This window comes from Gambusia affinis, linkage group LG22 (assembly GCF_019740435.1).
Source record: "Gambusia affinis linkage group LG22, SWU_Gaff_1.0, whole genome shotgun sequence".
NCBI classification, from domain to species: Eukaryota; Metazoa; Chordata; class Actinopteri; order Cyprinodontiformes; family Poeciliidae; genus Gambusia; species Gambusia affinis.
The window spans coordinates 12,508,390-12,530,276 of record NC_057889.1 but is presented as its reverse complement, the minus strand read 5'-3'; the positions used below and the strand labels follow the sequence as shown (position 1 = coordinate 12,530,276).

Here is a 21,887-nt window from a genome sequence, read left to right as displayed (position 1 = left end):
ATTTTTAAATAAATTATGAAGAAAAACAGATTATTGTACTGTGAATTTAATTTATAAATGGTACATAATCACCATTTTCATTACCATACATATATGGTAACTGTCCAGGTTTTGTTCAAAATATATTGAAAGACAAAGATTTAAAAAGGGAGTCAGAAGTTCAGTGGTGGTTGACGGAGTTAGCTGGATCTGATTGCAAGTCAACAATTTAATCAACTTAATAACAGGTTAAATATAAATATTGCAGTAATTAATTGCGAAGATAAGGCTGTTTCTCTGATTTACCAAGATGGTCTAAGAGTCATGTCCAGAGTATACTAATTCAATCTGAACTCAGTAGAGTCAGGAGAGTTTTACTGCTTCTTCTTACAAGATTACATGAAGGGCATTTACATAGTGATTGATTTCCAAAATCGGTGTGTACGAAATGTGATCATTTAAAAAAGTATTTCTGTCTGTAATTCATGAAACTGTGAGACAAAGCTTAAAGTAGACTTATTCTTTATAAACCTGACTACAAATGAGAAATATTTACATCTGAATGAAATGTGAGAAATAGAGGAATTTCTTTGATCTGTGGGCTTTGCGCAGACGCTTAGTTTGCTTAGGCCTTGGGCCGGCCCTGTTACACACGAGTTTGAAAACATTTCACTGTTGTGTAAAATGAATCTGAGGGGACATTTAACGGTCACACATCGATTTTGCAGGAGTCATTTGTTGTATCAAATATTTCATCATTTCAAAATGGAAAAATAACAAAAAATAAAACAAAAAAATCCCCCAAAAACTAATGAAACCACAGCCTGGGCACATTTTATAAGTGTATTTTCCAATTTACTGTACATGTTTTGAAACAAGAAAGATGTTGGAAGGAGTGAAAATCCAGAAAGAAAAGAGAGCTGATTGTGTCCTCCAGAAAGGTGAGATAGAGTGAGAAAGAGAGAGAATGGAAGAGGGAGAGAGAGGAGAGAGACGGGAGGGAGGAGGTGGGGTGTAGGGTGGTGGAGGCTCCGGCACAAATCAATTCACCTGAGAGACGCATTATTGTCTTCGGTTTCTGGCCTGGAGGAGCTGAGCGCTATGAAAAATTAAAAGGATGCCAGTTAGTTTAAAGGATTGAGCCAGTGGATGGACACACAAGCACACAAACCGCCTGCGCAACCCTAATTTAATGCTACTCACTGTCAATAACTCATATTTTAAACCTAGCATTTATTAAGTTAACATTTCAGCTGTTGCTGTTCTGCAGTCTACATACTAACCTTATGTGCCTCTTTGTAATAATGCAACACATATGTAGACATTAACACAAACATGTACTGTTACACAGATATTAGTTTTTCCAAATATTTATAAACAGTAAAACTATTTTTCAAACATCAATGTATTTCCTTGGGATTTTGATTGTATAGACTAAAACAAAGTTAAGCATAATTGTAAAGTAAAAGTAAAATAAAAATGCATTCTAATGGCTTATAAGATTGAAGCATGCGATTATCAGCTGTCTTTGCCAAAAGTTTATGACAGACAGATTGGCATCTTCCTTGGGTGTGAAAAGATTTCTTCTAATTCATTAAAAATTTTGTTTTGTCATGAGGAACTTAACCTGCAAACAGTTTACAGGTACTCCCTGCTGCATTGCTGGGAACTACAGGTCTAATAACAGGGAAGGACTGTCTTTGTTTGCATGTGAGCGTTCGTCTTTGCAGCCAGCTCTTTTGTTCAGCTGTCCAACTTTCCCAACACCCTTTGCATAGTAAACAAGAGGCAAACCATTCTGTTCTCTTCTTCCTGGGATGTTGGCATTGTTGTCCATTGTTTTCAGCTGCCCTTTTGTTGCAGCATCACTTTCTGCGCCTCGGCAGCAACAGAGCGGCGAGGACTAGAATGCGACGATCGCAGCATCGTCTCTCACCTTAAGTTGTAGACAATTCCCTGGCGTCCAAACTCTCCTCCTCCCTCGCTCCCTCCCTCCATCAACCTGTCTCCTGTCTAGAATTAACGGGGTCACTCACTGTCTTCGTGGGCCATAGCCAGCCACTGTGTCTGTGGTCCAGGGCCAGCCATGCAGCCGTATCATTTACGCTTCTCCGTTTTCATTGTTGATATTTACTTCTGCAATTATCGCTCCACTTCACCCTCGGCCAAAGATGATATGCTGAAGTTAACACGGGTGCTTCCCTCCTTCAGTCTCCTGTTGCTCAAACATGCAAACCCAAACACACACAAACGTAAGATCCAACTGACAGAACCACAGACATAAATGTGTATATATATATATATATATATATATATATATATATATATATATATATATATATATATATATATATATATATATATATATATATATATATATATATATACATGTATATAAGGAAGAGGCAACCGATGTCCTCAGAAGGACAGCATGCATCTTTTCCTATACCATTAATTTGGGAGATTAATATATATATATATAAAAAAAAAACTTTATTGCTTTATATTTCTGAAACCATTTAAATTTGTTTTGTGTCTTTTGCTTTTCAAGTGAGTGGGAGATCACAGCCAGAGAAGACATGGAGGCCTCACAAGACCTCAGCGAACAGATGGTGAGTCAGAGGCTACTGTATGCATGCAGGTCTGTGGGTGAGAGAGTACACCTTGTGTCGGCCACACAGCTGTGGGGTATGGTGCATCAGATGGATAGTGTGTGTGTGTCCATTTGTGTGTCTCTGTGTGTGTGTGCTAACTCGCGAACAGATGTGATACAAGTCCAGTAGCCATATGGCGGCAGTCACAATTTTCTTGAGCAGGAGTGAAGCTCGCTATACACATTGACTCTAAACTTTACAGTAAGTCTTTTACATATGTTTGAATTTCTACAATGCAATTAGTAATCTTGCTTTAGCATTAATTGAAAACAATGACTGAAACACTGAAAAATGCTGAGGATACATAATTAGCATAAACAAGGATTTGGTACATATATTCTAGTCACACTATTGTGAGTTAATTGAGCAAAAAACATTAAGAAACAACAACAACAACAAAAACAAAGGTGTTCTGTTCTATAGTCAGTTTTAAAATCTATCCTTTATCAAAATGTTCATGACAAATTTTTTATCATGAGTTTAAATGAAGAGAAATTAAAGCCTGGAATAACCTAATTTGATGAGAAAGTTTGGTGAAAGAAAAAAAGAGGAGGACATATTCAACATATCAGAACCACATTTGATCCAGCACAGTAGAACAGGAGCTTACAGCGCCTGGCATATTTCCTCATAAAAATCTTTATTTCTGCTCCTGTTGATGCTCAGGTTTAGTGAGGCATTTCACTTTGGATTTGGAACTGTGTGACGCCCTGGAAGATATTTTATTGCCATGTTCAGTTCGTTCAAGGCCTGAAAGAAAAACGAAATGAAAACATTTGCAAGAAATTCTCACAAAAATTATGCAAAATTAGAAAAATAGCAAATAACTGAATCACAAGTCTGTCAGGTTTCTTGTTGATCTGGTTGGCGTCAGTTTCTGTTGTCTGAAGAGATAGCTCTGCTCAGAATTCAGCAGTTGGAGCTTTAATGGAAGTAGTCAGCACAAGATTCTGATCGACCAATCAGATGCAGACTTGGAACACAAACAATGCAGCGTTTGTATAATAATATAAAAGTGAATTGCACACTTACATCTGCACGTAAACATCCTGCATGAGTTCAGGTGTAAAGCTATCACTATTCATTTGTACCATGTGGGTCCTGAACCAACAGGGCCAAACTGAAAATCTCTGTTACAGGCAAATTTGATATACCTAATCCTGGAAGATAACAGATTCTTGAGCTGTTTTTATAGCCAAAGTTTCAAATGTGTAATGATTGTGTTTACAGGTTTATTTTCAGAGTTAACCAACTAATCGACGTTTAAAGTTGACTAATCATGACACAATTAAACATTTTTCTGAAATGCTAAATTAGCGAAATAACATTTTTCACATAAGAGAGGGTGTCCTCAATTGCCGGTGTCCCGTAGGCTTTAGACCTGTCCCTGTGCCAATACAGTGGATTCATATTGCTTAATTACTTCCTCAGCATGTCATCAAGTTCCTGAGGGCCTAGTAATGACCAATTCATTTGACTCAGGTCTTACCCTAAGCCATGTAGGATAATGACCCTTGAGAAGTAACTTTGGACACCTGTGAGGACTTACTGACAGGCTGTCAAAATTCTTTTCTGAGTATTTCCCTTGTTACATAGCATAGATCAAAACATTCATACTTATAGGTTCCTGATTTGGTGAGGATATTCTGAAACAAGGTTTTTTTTTGTCTGCTACCTTGTCCTAAATGACAGCAAAAGCACTCTTGTGGAAATAATAGATGTAAGAGAGATGTTCGGAAAACACAAGGAGACACCTAGATGCACTTGGACTGACGCTTAGAGTCGACGCAGCGTCCCAGTTCTGCTTGTTTAAAGATCAGGCTGTATTGTTGGGAAAATGATTTTGGCGACGTGCGAAGGCCACTCACATTTCAAAGTCGTTAGTCAGCCACCAGAACAGGTGTAATTTCATCTTCTTCTCCTCCTCCATCAAGCCTTGCTCTCTCTCTCTTTCTCGCTCTTTTTCTCTCTCTCTCTTTCTCTCTCTCCGACCTGCCAGCCTCCACAGTAATAATGCTGCAAAGTGGGACAGAGCACATGAAGTATGTTGTTTTTTCCCCTATTTTTTTTATGTGTGTGTCTCATCAGACTTACTTTGGGTTGGGTTACGGGCAAACCCCAGCGGAGCATATGTCCGTCACGCGCACAGTACATGCACACGACAAAAGCAAGCAAGAAAGAAAAAAAAAAGGCAGAAGAAGACAGTCTATCTTGACTCATTGGTATTCAGATATAAAATATTGATGTCTATATTCCCCCCATTTACTTCACCTGCTTTAAATAGGACTGTGATATCATTTATAATGTGAATTTGAGCTGCAGCTCAAAGACATTGATTAATTGTTCAGGTTGGAAATTGGATCGCAGAGCAAGGGCAGCGATTTTAATGACCCACAGCCACTGAGGCTTATAGAAATTTCATTTCTTGCCAATTTTAAGACTGTCCTCCATGTGGCAGAGAAAGATTTCAGTTTTGGTCTCATTTATGTTGGAACATGGTTTTACTTTCTATCCTCCTAATATATCTGAGCACAGTAGCAGTGGATCGCCTTTGGCAGGTTCCTTGAAGTCACGGTTTGAGCATTTTTGTTTGCTTCACTCACTCTGGAAGATATTTCACACTTAACATATGATGGTACGTATTTTTTTTTTGTGACTTTCCAATTAGCTTCTGGGATGCTGCTTTAATGTAGTCAGAAATGGAATTACTTTTTCTTAAGCTTAATTTTTCAGAGGACGGCAGAGTACCTGGAGAGAACCCATTCACGCACAGGGAGAACATGCAAAGGCTATGCAGAAAGACCCCAATAAAATATCTTACAACACTTATTATTATTGTCATAATAATAATAATAATAATAATAATAATAATAATAATAATAATAATAATAATAATAATAATAATAATAATAATAATAATAATAATAATAATAATAATAATAGTTGATAAATAACACAATAAGATAAAAACACTACTGTCTTTTATATCTGCTTGGAAATTCAAACTGAAAGTGGCTTGTTCTTTCCCCGCTCTGCTTCATTGAAACAGGCGTGTCTACGTTGACTAAGAAAACACGAAGGACCTCACAGACACAGTTTCGGGGAGTTGTCCGCTGACACCCGATAGTCCCGCTCCTCCTTTTCTAGCCTTTAAAGTACCCCTTCCATCGCTTCCCCTGCCACGCCCTTTTCCCACCATGACCACAGCACGTCATCTGGGTTATGGTCAGGCATCCTCTCTGGCCGCCTGCCCGCCCTGAGTCTGCCTGCTGTCTGGGGTCCTCAGGGAAGAACTGCAGGAGCTCGGGGGGCATTTAGGCGTTTAGCCCTTTAATGCTACTTTTAGCTTGTTTAAGTTTCTCTCTCCACCTGTTGCCACGTGTTTGCTCTTCTTTGGAGAAAATATGTCATTAAGGAAGGATGCTCTAAGAAATGATGGCTAAATACTTATTAATTTTACTAAATTCAATTTAACAAAATTACAAGTCAATTCTTTCATGTCAGTGAGGACAAACAAATGTTTTACACAAAGCTTTTTCAGTTTTTCTGAATTTATTTTTCATTCAAGAGGGGAGGACATTTGCTGACTCTTGCAAACTTTTCAGGGTTGAAATCTATGGCAAGCTCTGGAAAAAGTGAGTGTGAGAGATGGAGGTGGAAGAAATGCTGAAGAAAAGATGAAAAAGGCTCGTGTAGCTGCTTTTTCTTCCTCTGGTGCTCTGGGAGAGTCACTATGGCAGCTGTCCTATTCTGTGTATTAGTATGTGAGACAGAGAGACTAAGTAAGAGGAGGAAAAGGGGTCAGGTTGCACCCCTCTTTCACCTCTACAACCCCATACAGACGCACTGACACAAATGTACATGCAGCAGCAGCAGTTCCGCATGAACATGGCCAAACCCGATAGCTAAGATCGTCCTGGCATGTCATCTTAAAATCTGCCCGGCAACAAGGCATGCAGACAGATCCCAGAAGTGTGGAGTGTAACAGCTACTTCATGGCATCCTGCTAGTAGGTTGGCATCCAGGCTGTGGCACCATAGTCCACTTCAGTTTCAGTTCAGTGTCAGTGATTCCTTTAAGATTAATGTTCAGCTGACAGTTGAATGCTGCTGTGAGAGTCTACTCCTGAAACTGAGCAAGAAGTGTTCATTTTATGTGTTTGGCAAAGAGACTTAAATTTGTAAGCAGGCTTTTATTTATTTATTTTTTTGCCAACCGAAAGCTGATATAAAAATGGTCATTAAAACTTTTAAATAATTATTTGTTTTGAAAATATAGCATGAAGAAAGCATTTGTCGATGATTCCTTTTGAAAGATGGTTTCTTTTGATGCTATTTGGAGGGAGGTGGTTGGTGATAGTGATGTATTTCAATTTAAGCACCAGAATAAATTGGAGTTAATTTTATAACTTGCTTGCACGTGTACCAGTACTGGAGTTCATTCTGCATCACGTTAACAATATGTTGATTTCTGTTACATGTGTGACACTGACTAGAAATAGCATGGAACCAGCTTTACCCTAAAGTCTTTCCTCTTTGATACTATAACTTGATCTCTTCAAATTAAATGATCACCGTTGTCCTTTTTGAAAATGGAGAAACAAAGCTCCTGATTTAGCATGAATCTGAAATTTGATGCACAGTCCTCAGGCAAGTGAGCGTTTTAGGAATGCTTCACAGTCAATAAACTGGCACCACAATGTGTATATATAAATGTGTATATGTAAAATGTCAAAAAATCTGCCTTTGCTGAATGTCAAAAACTTGCTATTGATGCAATTAATCCTACTTTAGATCAAATACCTTCTTTTTTTGGGAAGAAAGGGAGATTAGTCTAAGCTAAAGCACGTGTCTTTCACCTAAACCTGTTCAGTTCACGTAATTGATCAGGCGCATATGAGTGCTGAGTTTGCATTCTGGCAAGCCAGGGAAAGACAGCTAGGTGTGAGGTCAACAGGTCACAGACAGACCTGTGAGCCAGTCACGCTGTCACAGAGCAAAACCCCCAAAACCGACTGGAGAATCCATCTAGAAACCTGGAGCAGAGGCAGCGTGGGTTTCTAAAGGAACACACCAGACAGGAAACCGCATGATAAGTGTGTTTGAGCGTCTGCTGTGCGAGAGAGCGCGTGTGTGTAGGTGTTTCTTTCTCTGTTTTGCACATACACTTTCTTTGGTGTGGGATGGCTGAGGTCATCTGGGTGAAGAGAGCACTATGCTGTGGCCAGTCGTGCTTAATAGAACGTCGGTCAGGACAATGTATTTCTTGCCAGGATTCCTCACTTTATTGATTACACAAAGAGTTTTTAAGAAAAACACATTATCGCCAGATGTTGCTTTTTTCCCCCCTTTTTGTCTGTGTCGAATCACATCTTGAACTAACGTCCTAAACTGACTCTTTAGAATTTTAACTCTTTCTCTGCAAGTCAAAGAAAAAGTCACCCGTGTAAAAGCATATTAAACAACATCGTCTCAATAACAAACCTTTGGGAAAATAGTTCACCATCTCCTGCTAAACGCTCATCTGCTTTTATTGTAAAAAAAAAGAAAAGAAAAGAAAAAAAAAGAAAACAAGCGCATTTCCTCATTTTGCTGGAAAGGAAATGAAATTCCAACAGTTGTGCTTTGCTTATGGAGGAACCTGCATGCCCTGCCTGCCGCGAGAACTTCCTCTCCTGCTCTACTGGGAGATTAAATTTCTCTCAGCGCCGTCAAGCACCAGAGAGGTAGCAGAGAGGGCGTCGGTGCCAGATGGGACGTGACCCGGGTCTCTGTTTTAGTTAAAAGTTTTGCTGGAAGTAATGTTTATTTCTCTTGTTTCCCACATATTTTCTTCCTTTTGTGAACAGAATATCTTTTGTTTCTTGTTTCGCAGCTCTTCATCGTTCATTTCATTGTGGTCAGGTCACATCGGTAATTCTCATTTTTTTTTTTTAGATCATTTTAAAAACTTCTGAATTAATATGAATCATTCCTCTTTGATCCTGCTCCTCTAAACAAAACAGGGTAACCAGTATACAATTACATTAAATTTTATTGTCATTGTTAGATGATATTGATGGAGCTAAATAAATCATGCAATCAAAGCTGTCTTTCCTTTTGGTCTGACAAGTGATAAGGAAAAGGATTCAATATGCTGTAAAGTTGACAAAGAAAAGGTTGTTAATGCTTTTAAGCCACAATACTGTTTTAGTTTTGCTTTTAGGCTTTTTAAATGGAAGAAGTATCATGTTCAGGTCAGTACATAAGGTACTTCCCTTTTATCAAAGTTCAATCTTTAACAAAAGCACAAGGAACTCTCTGGCTTGAGGGCAGGTGGCAGCTTGAAATTGTAGATACATTTTATGAAGAACGTCATTTGGATATTAACACACATCTGAATTAAGTGAAATTTTGTATGAAAACTTAATAAAATTAACCCTTTTCTGACATCATATTCTATTAAACTGGCATTATTACAATGTAGTTCCCAGCTCTTCCAAACAAAAGTACTTTCTGTTCCATTTCCTGAGAAGTACAACAATAAAATGTGTTAACCTACTTTTTTCTACATTGCGCTGTATGTAAATATAACTTGAGACTTGACCTAAACTTGGAAAAAATTTAGTTTTTTTCTTTGTATATGATCCTCTGCTACAGATAGGCCCAAATGTATTCATGCAATGGTCAAATTTTGATTGAGGATTTAACATCTCTTAAATCTGATAAAACAATGTAAATGGAGTATCAATTTTGAAATGAAAAAGTTTTTAATTTCATTTCAATAGAATTGGCACTTATTTTATTAATTTTTTTCTTGCAACAATCTGTCAAAGCCTTTGTATAATTGATGACCATCTTTCTGAATGTTTGTTGATGAGCACTTATTTGAAGTTGGAGGGTCTCCTTGCCATCACCCAAATCATTAGTTTCCTCCACAGATTCTCTATTAGATTCAAGTCAGGACTTTGACTAGGCCACTCCAAAAGATTAACATTACCTCCAATCAGAAGAAACACGTTGGAAAAATGAAAAGTATTTTAAACTTAAACATGCTGTCACAATGAGACAGTGAATCTTATTTCTTATATCCTACAGCGTATTTTTTTTTTTTCTTTTTTTTTTTTTTCTTTTACTGTTTGTCCATCTTGCCATGTTTGGACAAGATCCATCCAGAAGTTTTTTTCGCAATGATGTGTCCCTGCTTCCTTTTGTCTGTCTGTCTGTCCCACCCTTTCTTTACCCACCAGTCTCCCTGCCACTTTGTCTCTCGCTGGGTCTCTCTGGCTGGAGTGATGATTCAGGCCCCATTGTGAGTTCAGCAATCCGATACAGCACCAGCCCAAGAGCGAGGGCGGGGAGGTGGCGTTAGGGGACCAGGGGAGGGAATGAGAAACAAGAGGGATTATGGGTGTTCCGATGGCCATATCTATGATGTCTGGAGCCGCGGGTGCTTTGGCACTCTACCTACCCTCTGGTTTACCTATTGCTCTCATTCTGTGTTTTAGCTATACATCTCTCTCTCTCGGTCCAAACACTCGTGAGTTCTTCACTGTCCCATTTTGGAGCCCTCTTTTCCCCTCAGTCGACCTTTCCTGTGCACAAACATATCAGATTGTGGGTGATTTCATTAGGAAGATGATACGAAGTCTTTCAAAGTGCGGTATGCCAGAACAGCTTGCGACTTCTGAGACATTTAACTCCGCTTCCTTCTCTGTGGCACAGAGGGCAGCAGTAACTTCTAATAAAAGGCTGCATATTAAATCTAAGAGCAGATGGTGTGTGTGCGTGTGCGTGTGTGTGAGGCCATACCATTCTTTCTGCTGAATGTTTCCCCTTGGATCTTTTCTGAAGGATATCTACCTTATGTTGTACCTCTCACGCACACCCACTGTGATGTCACAAGCAGCATTATTTAACAGGCATCTGGGAGCCCATTCATCATTTAATTAAAAGCGTCTGAAAGGAATCTGAGGCCTAATGAGATTAGTTTTAATAATTGATGCTGCTGCTGCCGCTGCTGCTGCTGCAGACGGACCTTTACACACACAGGCCCACGCACCCACACACTTCGATCTATGGCTATTACAGTGACTCAGAGGCTCTGTTTTAGCCCCGTGAATTTGCACATTTTTGCTCTCTTACCGGTTTATGATACTCATGTTGTGATACACATTATAGTCATTTACATCATACTAATAAGATTAGATGGAGTGAAAAGAGCTGGCAGGGTTTTTTTTTTACACCAATGGTGTTTTGTTTTGTTTTGTCGGTTTCTTTAAGGCAGACCTTTTCATTATTATTATTTATTGTTCAGTTGCTTAGTCCATAACTGTGTATACAGCACAACCCACAAGTTGTTTTGCTTTAATTGGTTCTGACAAGCAGACAAGCATTCAGAGCAGTTTTAGTTTTCACTTTTTGTTGCTGCTTTTCCTGTTTGTGTTGCTGATACGAAATGCACACAGTGTTATGGAGGTGCAATTAGTGAAATATGATTCTTTGCTGGAGGAAATAGGAAAACTAAAGGTAGAAATACGTATATTTACTTCATTGAACCATAACCGTTTATCCCTGGACACCATTTACCCTGAACCGTTAAACTCATCAGGTCAGGAGTATACTAACCTGCATTATTGATCCACATTCCTGGTCAGAGGCTTATGGTTGATTATAAAATACATTGACATAAATGACTTAAACACTGTAAAGCATTATTTTAAGTTTATTTCCTCCAGTTTTAACTGGAGCGATTAAGCATATTGCTTGAAATCAGAAATGGGTAGCAGCATGGCACCACTAAAACTCCACCCTGAGGTTGAGGGTAATACCAAATTATTACCTCTCCACCAGAGCCATTTACTGGGGTAAATATTTATCCAGGTGAAGGTTTCTCATCTTGGAAGATACAGTGGAAACAGGGAACCCCAGAAAACTATGTCAATTCCTGGGAAAGGCTCTTGTTGTGGAAACATCCCTCATGTCTATGTCAGTGTCCGACATAAATATTGTACTTACATGCATTTTATATTGAGCTGATTAAAGTAATGGCCAATATAAGTGCATATGTGTCTGCATGGTCAGCCTTGGGCCGGGTTAGGTTTCTCCCAGTTGTTTTTTTAATTACCCTCATCAGATTAACTGCACTGGGGCCGTCGAGGCCAAACGCACAATTAACAGTGCAGAACCAATGCTCCCTTCCAACACACACACACACACACGCACACACACGCATGCACACACAAATCCATCAGTGGCTTTTCATTTATCTCCATCAAGTAAAGCTGCATTAAATCGTCTCTGTGATCCCCTCACTCCCTGAGACAATGAGGAGCCAGATTGAGCAGCAGGTATGAGGACCACCAGTGAGCAGTATGGGGAGTATCCCATTGTCCTCTAATCTACTTCTCCTTAAAATGTAAATTTACTAGCATTTTGCTTTCCAATAAATCAGTATTAGAGACTATTTTGCAAATTTGTAGCCATTTAAGTTCTGTTTTTTTTTTTTTGTTTGTTTGTTTTTTAAATGAACAAATTGAAGAAACATTCAGGTTTTAATTTGCAATAGGGTGTAAAAGCTTAAGCTATTCACCATAAGGGAAACCTTTCATCGTGCAGATAAAATGTGCTAACCTTGATTAAAACCCTTATTTCGATCATTTCTGATTCACTTATAGATTGACATATAAAGAAAATTATAAAAGAGCAAAAACAAGAAATAGTGCATGACTAAGTGCTTTATCTTCTTCTCTCAATATCTGGAGCAACATTCTCCCACCTAAAGTAGATATTTGTACCTTAGGGGGAGAAAATATATTTTTTCTTATTTATTTATTTAGCCTCAATTTTTGGAACTTTTCATTTTTCTGCATCAGAACTATAAGACTATCACGCCACCATCACAAACTCACTGGTCTTATTGTTCCGATGCAGAAAACTGAAAAGATACAAAATGGGAATCAGCAGGTCAAACACTGAAGAAAGTTGGAAATCTGTATGAACTGTTGAAACATTGATGTGTCATTTTTCAAAGCCTTATCTATTATTTAAAGCTCCATCATGTAATACCTGGTTAATTTCAGAACTAATGTTTTCAAACAAATTGTATAAAGTGACTTTAGTTTTGGATATCTCTTTTCTAGTTTGACTAAAATAATGTCAAAGCTGGTAATTTCAATAATTAAATTATTAATTCTAGGCTAAAACATGCTTCAAAGTTTTATTTAAGGGACATAAAGTGAACATGGCTTATATTCTGTTTCTCTCAACATTTTGTGGAAAAATCGTGTAAATGTACATAAGCAAAGGGGGGTGCCATTTGCCAGAAAGGAACAGAAACAGAGCAACTTATACCTATTTCACCTGAATCCCTCCTCCTCTTTCCCCCCTCTCCACAGACTCACCTTGTTCTTCCCTTTCACTCCCTGACTTCTTTTTTTTCTCTTTTATAGCTTCCTACTACACCTGAAAAGAGAGCATTTTTGGAGGTATAAAGAGACGGATAGATTTACACCTCCCAGGGTGGGGGAACTGGAGGCAGGGTGTAGGAGGAATGGAGGTGGGGGGAGGGGTTCAAGGGAGGAGGCTCAGCACAATGTATTTTACATGAAAGGAAGGGGATAAAGTTACCACGCTGATAACCACTCATACAAATGGGGACAGCAGAAAGCTTTGAGCAGGGGACAGGCAGATGACTGAGTGTGTGTGGGTGTGCATGCATGTGTGTGTGGCCTTGTATTTGATACATTGCCAGGACTATTTTCCTAACACATACTACTTTGTGGGGACCTACTTCTCCTTATGGGTTCCCAAAGCCTGGACCCCATATAAAAAGGGCTGTTTTTTGGTTTATGAGTTAGGTTTAGGACTACGGTGTGTTTCATTTTAGGTTATGTTTTGGATTAGGCAGGTACCTTTAATAATTAGGTTTTAAGGTAAGGATAAACTATACAAATGAATGAAAAATAAATAGAAGTCAGTGACAGATCGAAAGATACACTGTGTATTTGTGGTATACAGACATACACACAATAAATAACTCATACATCCAATTGCAAAAATGATCAACTTTCCAAATAAAACCTGGCAAGTTAATTTCGGTATGACTGGATTTCATCATCTTCAAATATTTCCATTCCAGCATCCTTTTCTTTTTGTCGTTAAAATTAATGTTATAGTCTTCCACTTATCCCCATTTCTTAACATCAACAGATATCCTGTCCTGATCGAAGGTTCTGTAGCTGTCGTAACAAGCTGCTCCAATACAGTGTTATCTAACTCTAAAAAATTATTATGTTGTTTTGTCAATACTTTCACCAAAATGTTAATACATTTATTTTATGATTTGTTTGTTGTGTCTGTGGTTATTACTAACCTCATGTCCTTTTTATTCTGAAAGGCTAGGCTAATGCCAGCATGTTTTCTCTCTTTTTTGATATGACTTATTGATGATTCAGCTCATGATATATCTCATTGTGATTCCAGTTAGTTTTGTTTGGACAAAAAACTCAGATGGATTGTTCCTATGTTTCATAAATTTTCATCATACAATTTACTGACAAGTGTTTCAGCTGCGCTCTGTGAGATTTCCCTTACTAGACTGAGACCTATCCCATAATTTCTAAGCATAGTGAGATAAGTACAACCTAGAATTCAGTTTTACAAGATGTAAATGTGAATATAGGTTTTTTGTGATTTAACAAAATTGCCACATGGCTCACTAGAGGTGCAAAAGACCTGTTCACAGACAGTACACTGATAGGCATGGGGAGTTGAGTTCAGTTGGAGGGAATGCCAATCATTTGAAAATATCCTACATGGAATGCTGATGCAACTGCATTAAGGCATTCCTAGTAGTAGGATTTTGTATCTTTGTATCATGCTTGACAAGTCAAAGTGTGCAAACCAAATCAAATATTAGATTGTGAGAAAAAGAAGCCCATTGTGATCAATGTATTTGGAGTAAGCAGAGTCACGCCCTGTTGTTAACTACAAAGTATCCAAACGATTTTGAAACAGAAGGAAACCAGATCTGTTCTAGAGCAAAATCCATGGCTTTACAGCCTTTCTGTTTATTTATTATTTGTATGAGACTGTTGTATCTGAGCGAATTGGAAAATATATCTAGGGTTAGGGAGAACCGCTGTTGTTCCACTCGAAAGACAAAATCAAAGCCAAAGCCAGGACACCTCACTCTTGTCAAACGTTTTTACAGCACTTCTAAAATCAACAGAAAGCAAAGCTGAATTATGGTATTTAGTTGCAGCAGAGCAGTACGCTTTGCAAGTCTTCAGCTCAACGCTCTATCTCATCCACTCCTCTCTGGAGTTTTGTTTAGTCTTTTTTCTTTCTTTTTGTCTCTGTTTTAATTTGGCCTGTATATTTCATCAGGCATATTTGGGGACACCTCCTCTCCTCCCTTCTCCACTTGCTGTGAAAATATTTCACCAGGGATGTTTTTGGACGGCCCCCCCTCCCCCTCCAAATGAGGTCTTGCCTGGCTAATAATAAAGTGCTTGAGTTGTCAAGCACTTCGGCAGCACCCTAATCTGTTCTGACAGCTAGTCCTCTATATACGTTCTCAAACGGCCAGTGCTCACACACACACACACGCTCGCATATCCACCAATAACACACACTCTGCAGACTTTTGCTAAAATGTGTACACTCCTTCCACAAGCAGTCTATCAATCACAGGGCTTTTTAGAAGGTTGGGGATAAATGCTGTGGTGCTGGGATGCATGTTGGTGACCAATCTATAGATGTCTGGTTCCCAGTTAAAGACAGTGGCTTTGTTCAAAGTTGGTCTTCAACCCTGTGTAGATTTTGTACCCTTACCTTGTTCAAATATGGTATCACTAATGCTAGTGTGCTTGTTCTTAAAGTGTCATTTGGCACAAAATATCATTCAGTATCCGTTTACAAAATTAGTGACACATTTTTTTGCCATGTGTCATGCCGGTCGAATTTGTTTCTTCTCAGCAATGTTTTCTTAACTCATCTTTGCAAAAAATTATAAGACACGACAAAGGCAATTCCACTGTCAGGTTTCTGTAACTTTGAAAGCTCATTATCTTGATTCCACCAGCTCACACCTCATTTATCATATTTTTCATGTATTAATATATTTTTTAATTTCTTCCAAAGCAAACAGGGTCATATAACACCTGCAAATAAATCACAGAGCATGAAAGCTACCACTGATTGATCACCTTACAATTAAACCAGGACATAAATATATGAAGGTCTAGCATGAAACGCCACAATAAAATAAGACAGTGCATTTCTGTAGTCAGTTTATGGTCTATTTATTGTATATAAAAATATATTGTTTACTGTGACTTCTTGGATGTTCCTAAATATTGTTGTTTGTTGTAGAACATTGCTTTGTATTTTTTTATTTATTTATTTATTTATTTATTTATTTATTCATTTATTTATTTTACTTTTTGAAAATTAAAGCATTAAAGTATTTCAATGAGAACAACTGTTTTAGGAACAGTGCCATTATGAAACATGATTTATGTGAGCAAAGACAACAGTAGACAATGAAACAGATGCTACGAAATGGCATAATTGACATTCGAGTTTGTAAAATGATATTATTTACACACTGATATAAAAAAATTAGAATATGCTTACAATGTGACTTGCTTGTCAAACTACAGTAAAAGTAGCAGAATCATTTTACTGTAGTAAAAGTATTCTGCTATTGCATTGTAAAAATGCAATATATACATATTGCATTTTTTGATGAAATATAAATAAAATCTTGTTCATGTTGGATGATTTTACATTGACTTTTAGCTTTTATATCAAAAACCCAGTTCAGATGCATTCAAATGTATCTGCTTTAAATGTGATTTTTTTCACACTTCTATGTACTTTTAGTTTTTGCTGAATTTCTTTTTTATTTGTGTATTGCTCTTTCATCAATATTGACAATTGTCAAATTATTCAGTTATTTGGAATAAACTTTAAAGTTGAATCACATCTCTTGAAAATACAATAGACTCACACCCCTGTTTTTTGTGAAAGGAGTCACCCAATGATTTACCTTATTATTAAAAAGAAGATATTTATTTATCTTTTTTTTCCAGAATTTATTGTTGTTGGAATAGTGGAAAAGGAGAATAAACAACCATCTGTGCGGTTCAGGAATGTGTGTAAAAGTGTACTTCTTGTCTTTGGCTCAGCACCAGCCTTTAAAACTGTCCTGATGGACAAAGTGAAAGAGTGCCATCTTCAGACCAATGCAACTTGGAGGTTTGATGGGTGCAAGTGTTTGCTACCGTCCATTCTCCCTGCTGATCTCTTTTTAACACTGGCTACACGTATGTTGGTTCCAGTTAACACGGGTTGAAAGTGTGTTCAGGTGTACATGTGAGACCCTGTGTGGTGTGGGTGTCTAAGTATGTGTGTAGGGGACAGAGGGGAGGAGGGATGGTCAATTGAGAGGTGCGAAGTTTATGATCTTGCTTTACTTTCTGCTGCACTTACCGAGATCCTCGCACATTGTTTCCATTTATTAAATGCTTCACTGTGTTTTTTTGTTTCTTTTTCTTTTGTACACAACTAGATTTTTATGTCAGAGCGTCAGTCGAGATCAGACTGGGAAAACAAAACAATTAACATTTCAAATGTTTTTAGGCTCTAAATGCGAGCCTGGGTGAGTCTGTAATGAGTGACAGCAGAGAAAAAAAGAGGAGGAGGAGAAGCGAAAAAAGAGGGGGTGGAGGCAGAGGAGGAGGGGAACAAGACGAGCGAAATGTTCCCCATTACTGGAGTCGGGGAAGACAGCAGCTGTGCATGGATTGACCTCAGCAGCAGCAGCAGAGAGGACGTAGTTAATGCGCAGTGTTCCCTTTCTCTCGCCTCACAGAGTGACAAAGAAAAGTACAAAAGAAAAAAAGGGGAAACATTTTAGACGTATGCGACTCCTGGAGTACAAAGTGTGAAGCAGGTAGACGGAGAAGAGAGGAGCGTGTGTGTCTCTGCTTGTGGGCGAGAGGGCAGTCTGCGTCTTGAAGGGGAGCTGCCCGATCGTAGCGCCCCGTAATGCATTGTGGAAGAGTGGGACTGCTAACTGACGTGATTACACTCGGAGGTAAGAACGGATCTCCAAACCTGAAAGAAAATTTATTTGAAATTCAAAGAAAACAAGGGCTGCTGTGATACGTTCCCTTTTTTTAAGTATTACCTAATAAATCAGTAAAATGTTTGATTGATCAAAAGTTCTAAATTTACTGAAATATAAGCGATTTCTGGAGAAAAAAAAAGGGAGAAACTCAATGTGTCAGAAAAGTTAGTGGAACTTAGCAACAGCTGTATATTTTATGTATTTTGTTTGACTTACATTGAAATTAACAATAGACTGGAAATGGAAGCGAATGCATGTTGCTGTCATTCCTATTTTTTTAGTTCTTAAATTTTCAAACTTTATTTTAAAATTCAGTGTGAGAGTCACATAAAAAAACTCTATTTTTAAGATATAATTCCAGATTAATATTATCTGTTAATCTAATTTAATTTGTCTTCCCTGGAGAGGCGTGGGGATTCAGACAAAACCTTATTTGTGCATTTTTAATGCCGAATTTCAGATTCTTGATGGAGTTAAGAAAAATAACTCCATCAATCATCTTCTGAAATTATCAGAAGGTCTAAAAAGATCTTCTGATTATATCTAATTTAGTCATTTCTAGACCGCTGGCATTTTTCAATTGTAATAATAAAGCCTCTTAGTATTTGCTCAAATGGATCTTTATTGTGCTAATTACCTGTGCTAGATGAATTTATCCGTTAGGGAGTCCTTTCGATTACCAGGTAGTGTTCCAGACCGGTCACCCGGTCAACCAGGTCAAAGGTCATCTTTTTTGGTGGCTCAGGTGACACAAATGGTTTATTCAGACATTGTGGCCACCTAAGAGTGAACTCAGGGGAGCTTTGTGTCTGATGTTGGAAGTAAAATTAGCTGAGCCCTAGTTCTCGCAGAGCTGATGATGCTGGATTTATTACCACTCCTGATGATAAATATTATAGTTTTATTACCTCCTTACTTTGTTAACAGGATGGTTTGTTGAAATACCTTCTGTGACTGTTTATGCACAACAAAATCATCTTAATAAAGCTGAATATAACTTATTACATCTATCATATTTGACTAACCCACAAAACAAATGTGATTTAATTTTTATTTTTATATGACGCAAGCATGTCTAAGAGTCAAAGATAAAGACCTGTCACACTGAGTGAGGCGAGAGACTCGGACACTGAGGGGACGCGCGCGTCCTGCAAGCTTTCTGGGATCAAAGCCTGCGTGTGGTTGTGTTTTTGTAGATCATGTTGAGACAGAAACCAAGCCAAGCTAATGCATTGCTACATGTGTGTGCGCGGGTGTGTGTGTGTGTGTGTGTGTGTGTGTGTGTGTCGGGGGTCCTGCATGTGCGCTACATGTGGATTGCAGTTTCTCACGGCCATTCCAGTTGATGCCGTGACTGACAGCCTTGTTAAATTTCAGTAAAGCATGAAACCTGACATGAAAGTGTTGTGTATGCGTGTGCGTGGGTGCGTGGCGGTGTGTGTGTGTAAAGCGATCCATATGAGAAGTCTGGCCGACCTTTGACCTCTGTCTTAAACAGCTAAGTGCTGCTTCTTATTCGCTCTCAGCAGGATCCTCTAATCAGAACCATAGCAGCACAACGCCGTCCTCTCCACACACACATCAACGCGCAGACATGTCCTAGTTTCCAGTTAACCGGAGTTTAGCGTCTGCCTTGCATCTTTTCTGTGCACTTAGCTATGATTGCGATAATTTGGAAACTACCTGGATGTATGCTGCCTAGTTGAATTTTCCTGCGACTGCTTTTTACCCTGTGTGGGACTGTGTGTTTGGCAGCCTGCGCGTGCCCCTACACCTTGACAGTGTGTTGACACAGTGATTATAGGGCAGCTGGTACACATTGGCCCTCCCTCCACCCTGCATTTACTCGTCTAATTAGTTCCTGCTCCAAATCAGAGAGAGGAATTTTAATAGAGAACCACTGGTCTGCTGTCTGTCTCGACATAGCCTCACACAAAGGCGCAGATAAACTGAGCCTGTGTGTAGGGAATGTATGCTGTGGTGGAGACTGAAGTATGGTTTTCCATAATCTTTTTTTTTTTTTTTTTTTCCCCAAGAACCCATACACACTGATTGACTTGACCACATGTCACAACTATACCCCCCAAAGTCAAGGCTGAGTTCAGTTTCTACATGGACATGTTTAACGGTGAGGAGCAACCTCTCCGCTGTGACCTAACATGACCCCGCTGGGACCTTTAAACTCTTACAGGGGGTTGAGAGCAGCGACCGAGTGCAGGATGGAGATAGGGTCACAGGTGAACAAGGGAAAGTTAATATCTGTCACTTAGACTGTAGCACTTCGAACTTGGTGGCACCTACTGCAACGGACAGCAGGTTGTGGATTATTTGAAAATATGGGATGGTATGAAATTATCAGGATGTTATTGGATTGATAAAAATGTCGCAGTGTTTGAATATAAACACAGAAATTAAAATCAGTAATTGTGAAATATTGTCTATATGCTTTAATTGTCATATTACAAATTCTTACTGGGAAAATAACGTAACATTTATTAAGTTATTTTTAACACAAGGTGGCAACCAGATTTCCACGACTATGGAAAAGACAGAACCATTTTTTCTTATTGTCTAATCTTAAATAAGAGTATATCAGATATAGTAATGTAAATTATTCTTATAGGCCAACTGCAAGAACAATGTCAGTAAGTTTTTTTTCATGTTTTTATTACTCTCGTTAATATCAGACATACACCAGGAGCTTAATTTACAACATTTCAGTTAAAAAAGTCATTCAAAGATATGCAATATGTTTGACCAAAGTCATGCGCTCTCTGTCAAATCCTAAGAAAATGTGTAAACGGCTAAATTTTGAGAAAGCTAAAGAAAAAAAAAATCTCCTCCTTATTCTGTCTCCTGGCAAATAAAAGTTATTTTGGTATTCCTGACTGATCTCAAGCAGAGCAGGTTTATTTTGAATGACTATCAGACAGTGAAAACTGTTGGCTATGATCTCTTTTTATACTATGTATATAAGTGTCTTAGTTTCAGCTGCTTTTGCATTATTTGGTTTTGAGTTGAAGACAGCAATTCAAAAACAACTTTTATTATAGTTTTCAAGTGAACCTTTTCTGTTTCTGCTTCTTAAAAAGTAACATCAGTATAGTTGCCTGATATTAGCTGATGGGTAACTCTCCTTCAGTCCTTTCTCTTCAAGCTCAATTTCTTGTAAGCAAGGGAAATGGGTACCAACAACAGGTGGGGGAGGAGCAGCACTGCACAACTCTAAAGTACAAAAAGCCATTTGGAACAATATTATTCACTTAGGCAGTGTCTCTAGCATGTCATGAGTCCGTAACAAGTGTCAGAGTTTTTTGTTTTGTTTTTTGGTTGTTTTTTCTTTTTACTGTAAATAATTTTTGCACTTTGGTAATGTTACAAACCCAAACTAATTTAAAAATAATAAAATATGCTTTTTAGTTTTCGATCATTTGCATAACTGATAGCTTCGTCTCCGGAAAGTGCTGAGGAAATATTTTTTTCTTTTCTTTTCTTTTTTTTTTTTTTTTGAATCACATCGTTTTATAATCCTGGTACAATGTGTTTGACTCATTAACACCATTTTATGGGGCTTGTTTATGGGACACTTAACACTGGTTCTTATGAGTCGCTTGTGTGTAATGCATCACATTTGCGCATTTGAGGTTGTGTGTTTGCAAAGTAATTTACTGTCTTCTGGTTTCTCTGCAGGTGAAGAAATCACACAGTGAATCTCATGTTCCAGACCCTTCAGACGCCAGGTATGCTCATTTATATGTGTGTGCTGTTTACACCGAGTGTGGGCATGCGCGTGCGTGTGTGTGTGTGTCCTGTTTCTCTGATCATGGTGCGGAGAGGTGAGGTTTCACTGCAGTCGCAAGCAGTGGTGAGGTCATCGGTACTTCCCACAGGCTTCAGTTTCTGAAAGCCACACACACACTCACATGCAAAAGAAAGAAATACTGATTACCCTGAGCTGAAACGCAAATGACACATACCATACATGCATTGACAGCATGGATCCTTTTTCTGGTGTATCCTGCCAAAATGTTCAAGCTCATGTAGTTTAAAGTTAAAATATAGAGTACCTTGCCAGTGCACATGTATATCTTGAGCTTTATTTTTACATCTTGTAACTTTATAACCACAAAGTATATT

The 21,887-nt window shown here is 38.3% G+C and overlaps 1 protein-coding gene across 6 annotated transcripts in view; it reads left to right on the top strand.

Moving 5' to 3' along the window:
• eya4 (EYA transcriptional coactivator and phosphatase 4) overlaps positions 1–21,887 on the top strand; it is a 47,815-nt gene that overhangs the window by 2,930 nt on the left and 22,998 nt on the right. For 5 of the 6 annotated variants that reach the window (XM_044105937.1, XM_044105935.1, XM_044105936.1 and 2 more), the window contains exons 2-3: positions 2,531–2,591; positions 21,441–21,490. In XM_044105937.1, coding sequence (XP_043961872.1) covers positions 2,559–2,591; positions 21,441–21,490 — 83 coding nt within the window. In that variant the 5' untranslated portion in view covers positions 2,531–2,558. Of the gene's footprint in view, positions 1–2,530; positions 2,592–17,389; positions 17,718–21,440; positions 21,491–21,887 lie in introns of those variants that run through there. The other variant, XM_044105938.1, reaches the window with a different exon arrangement.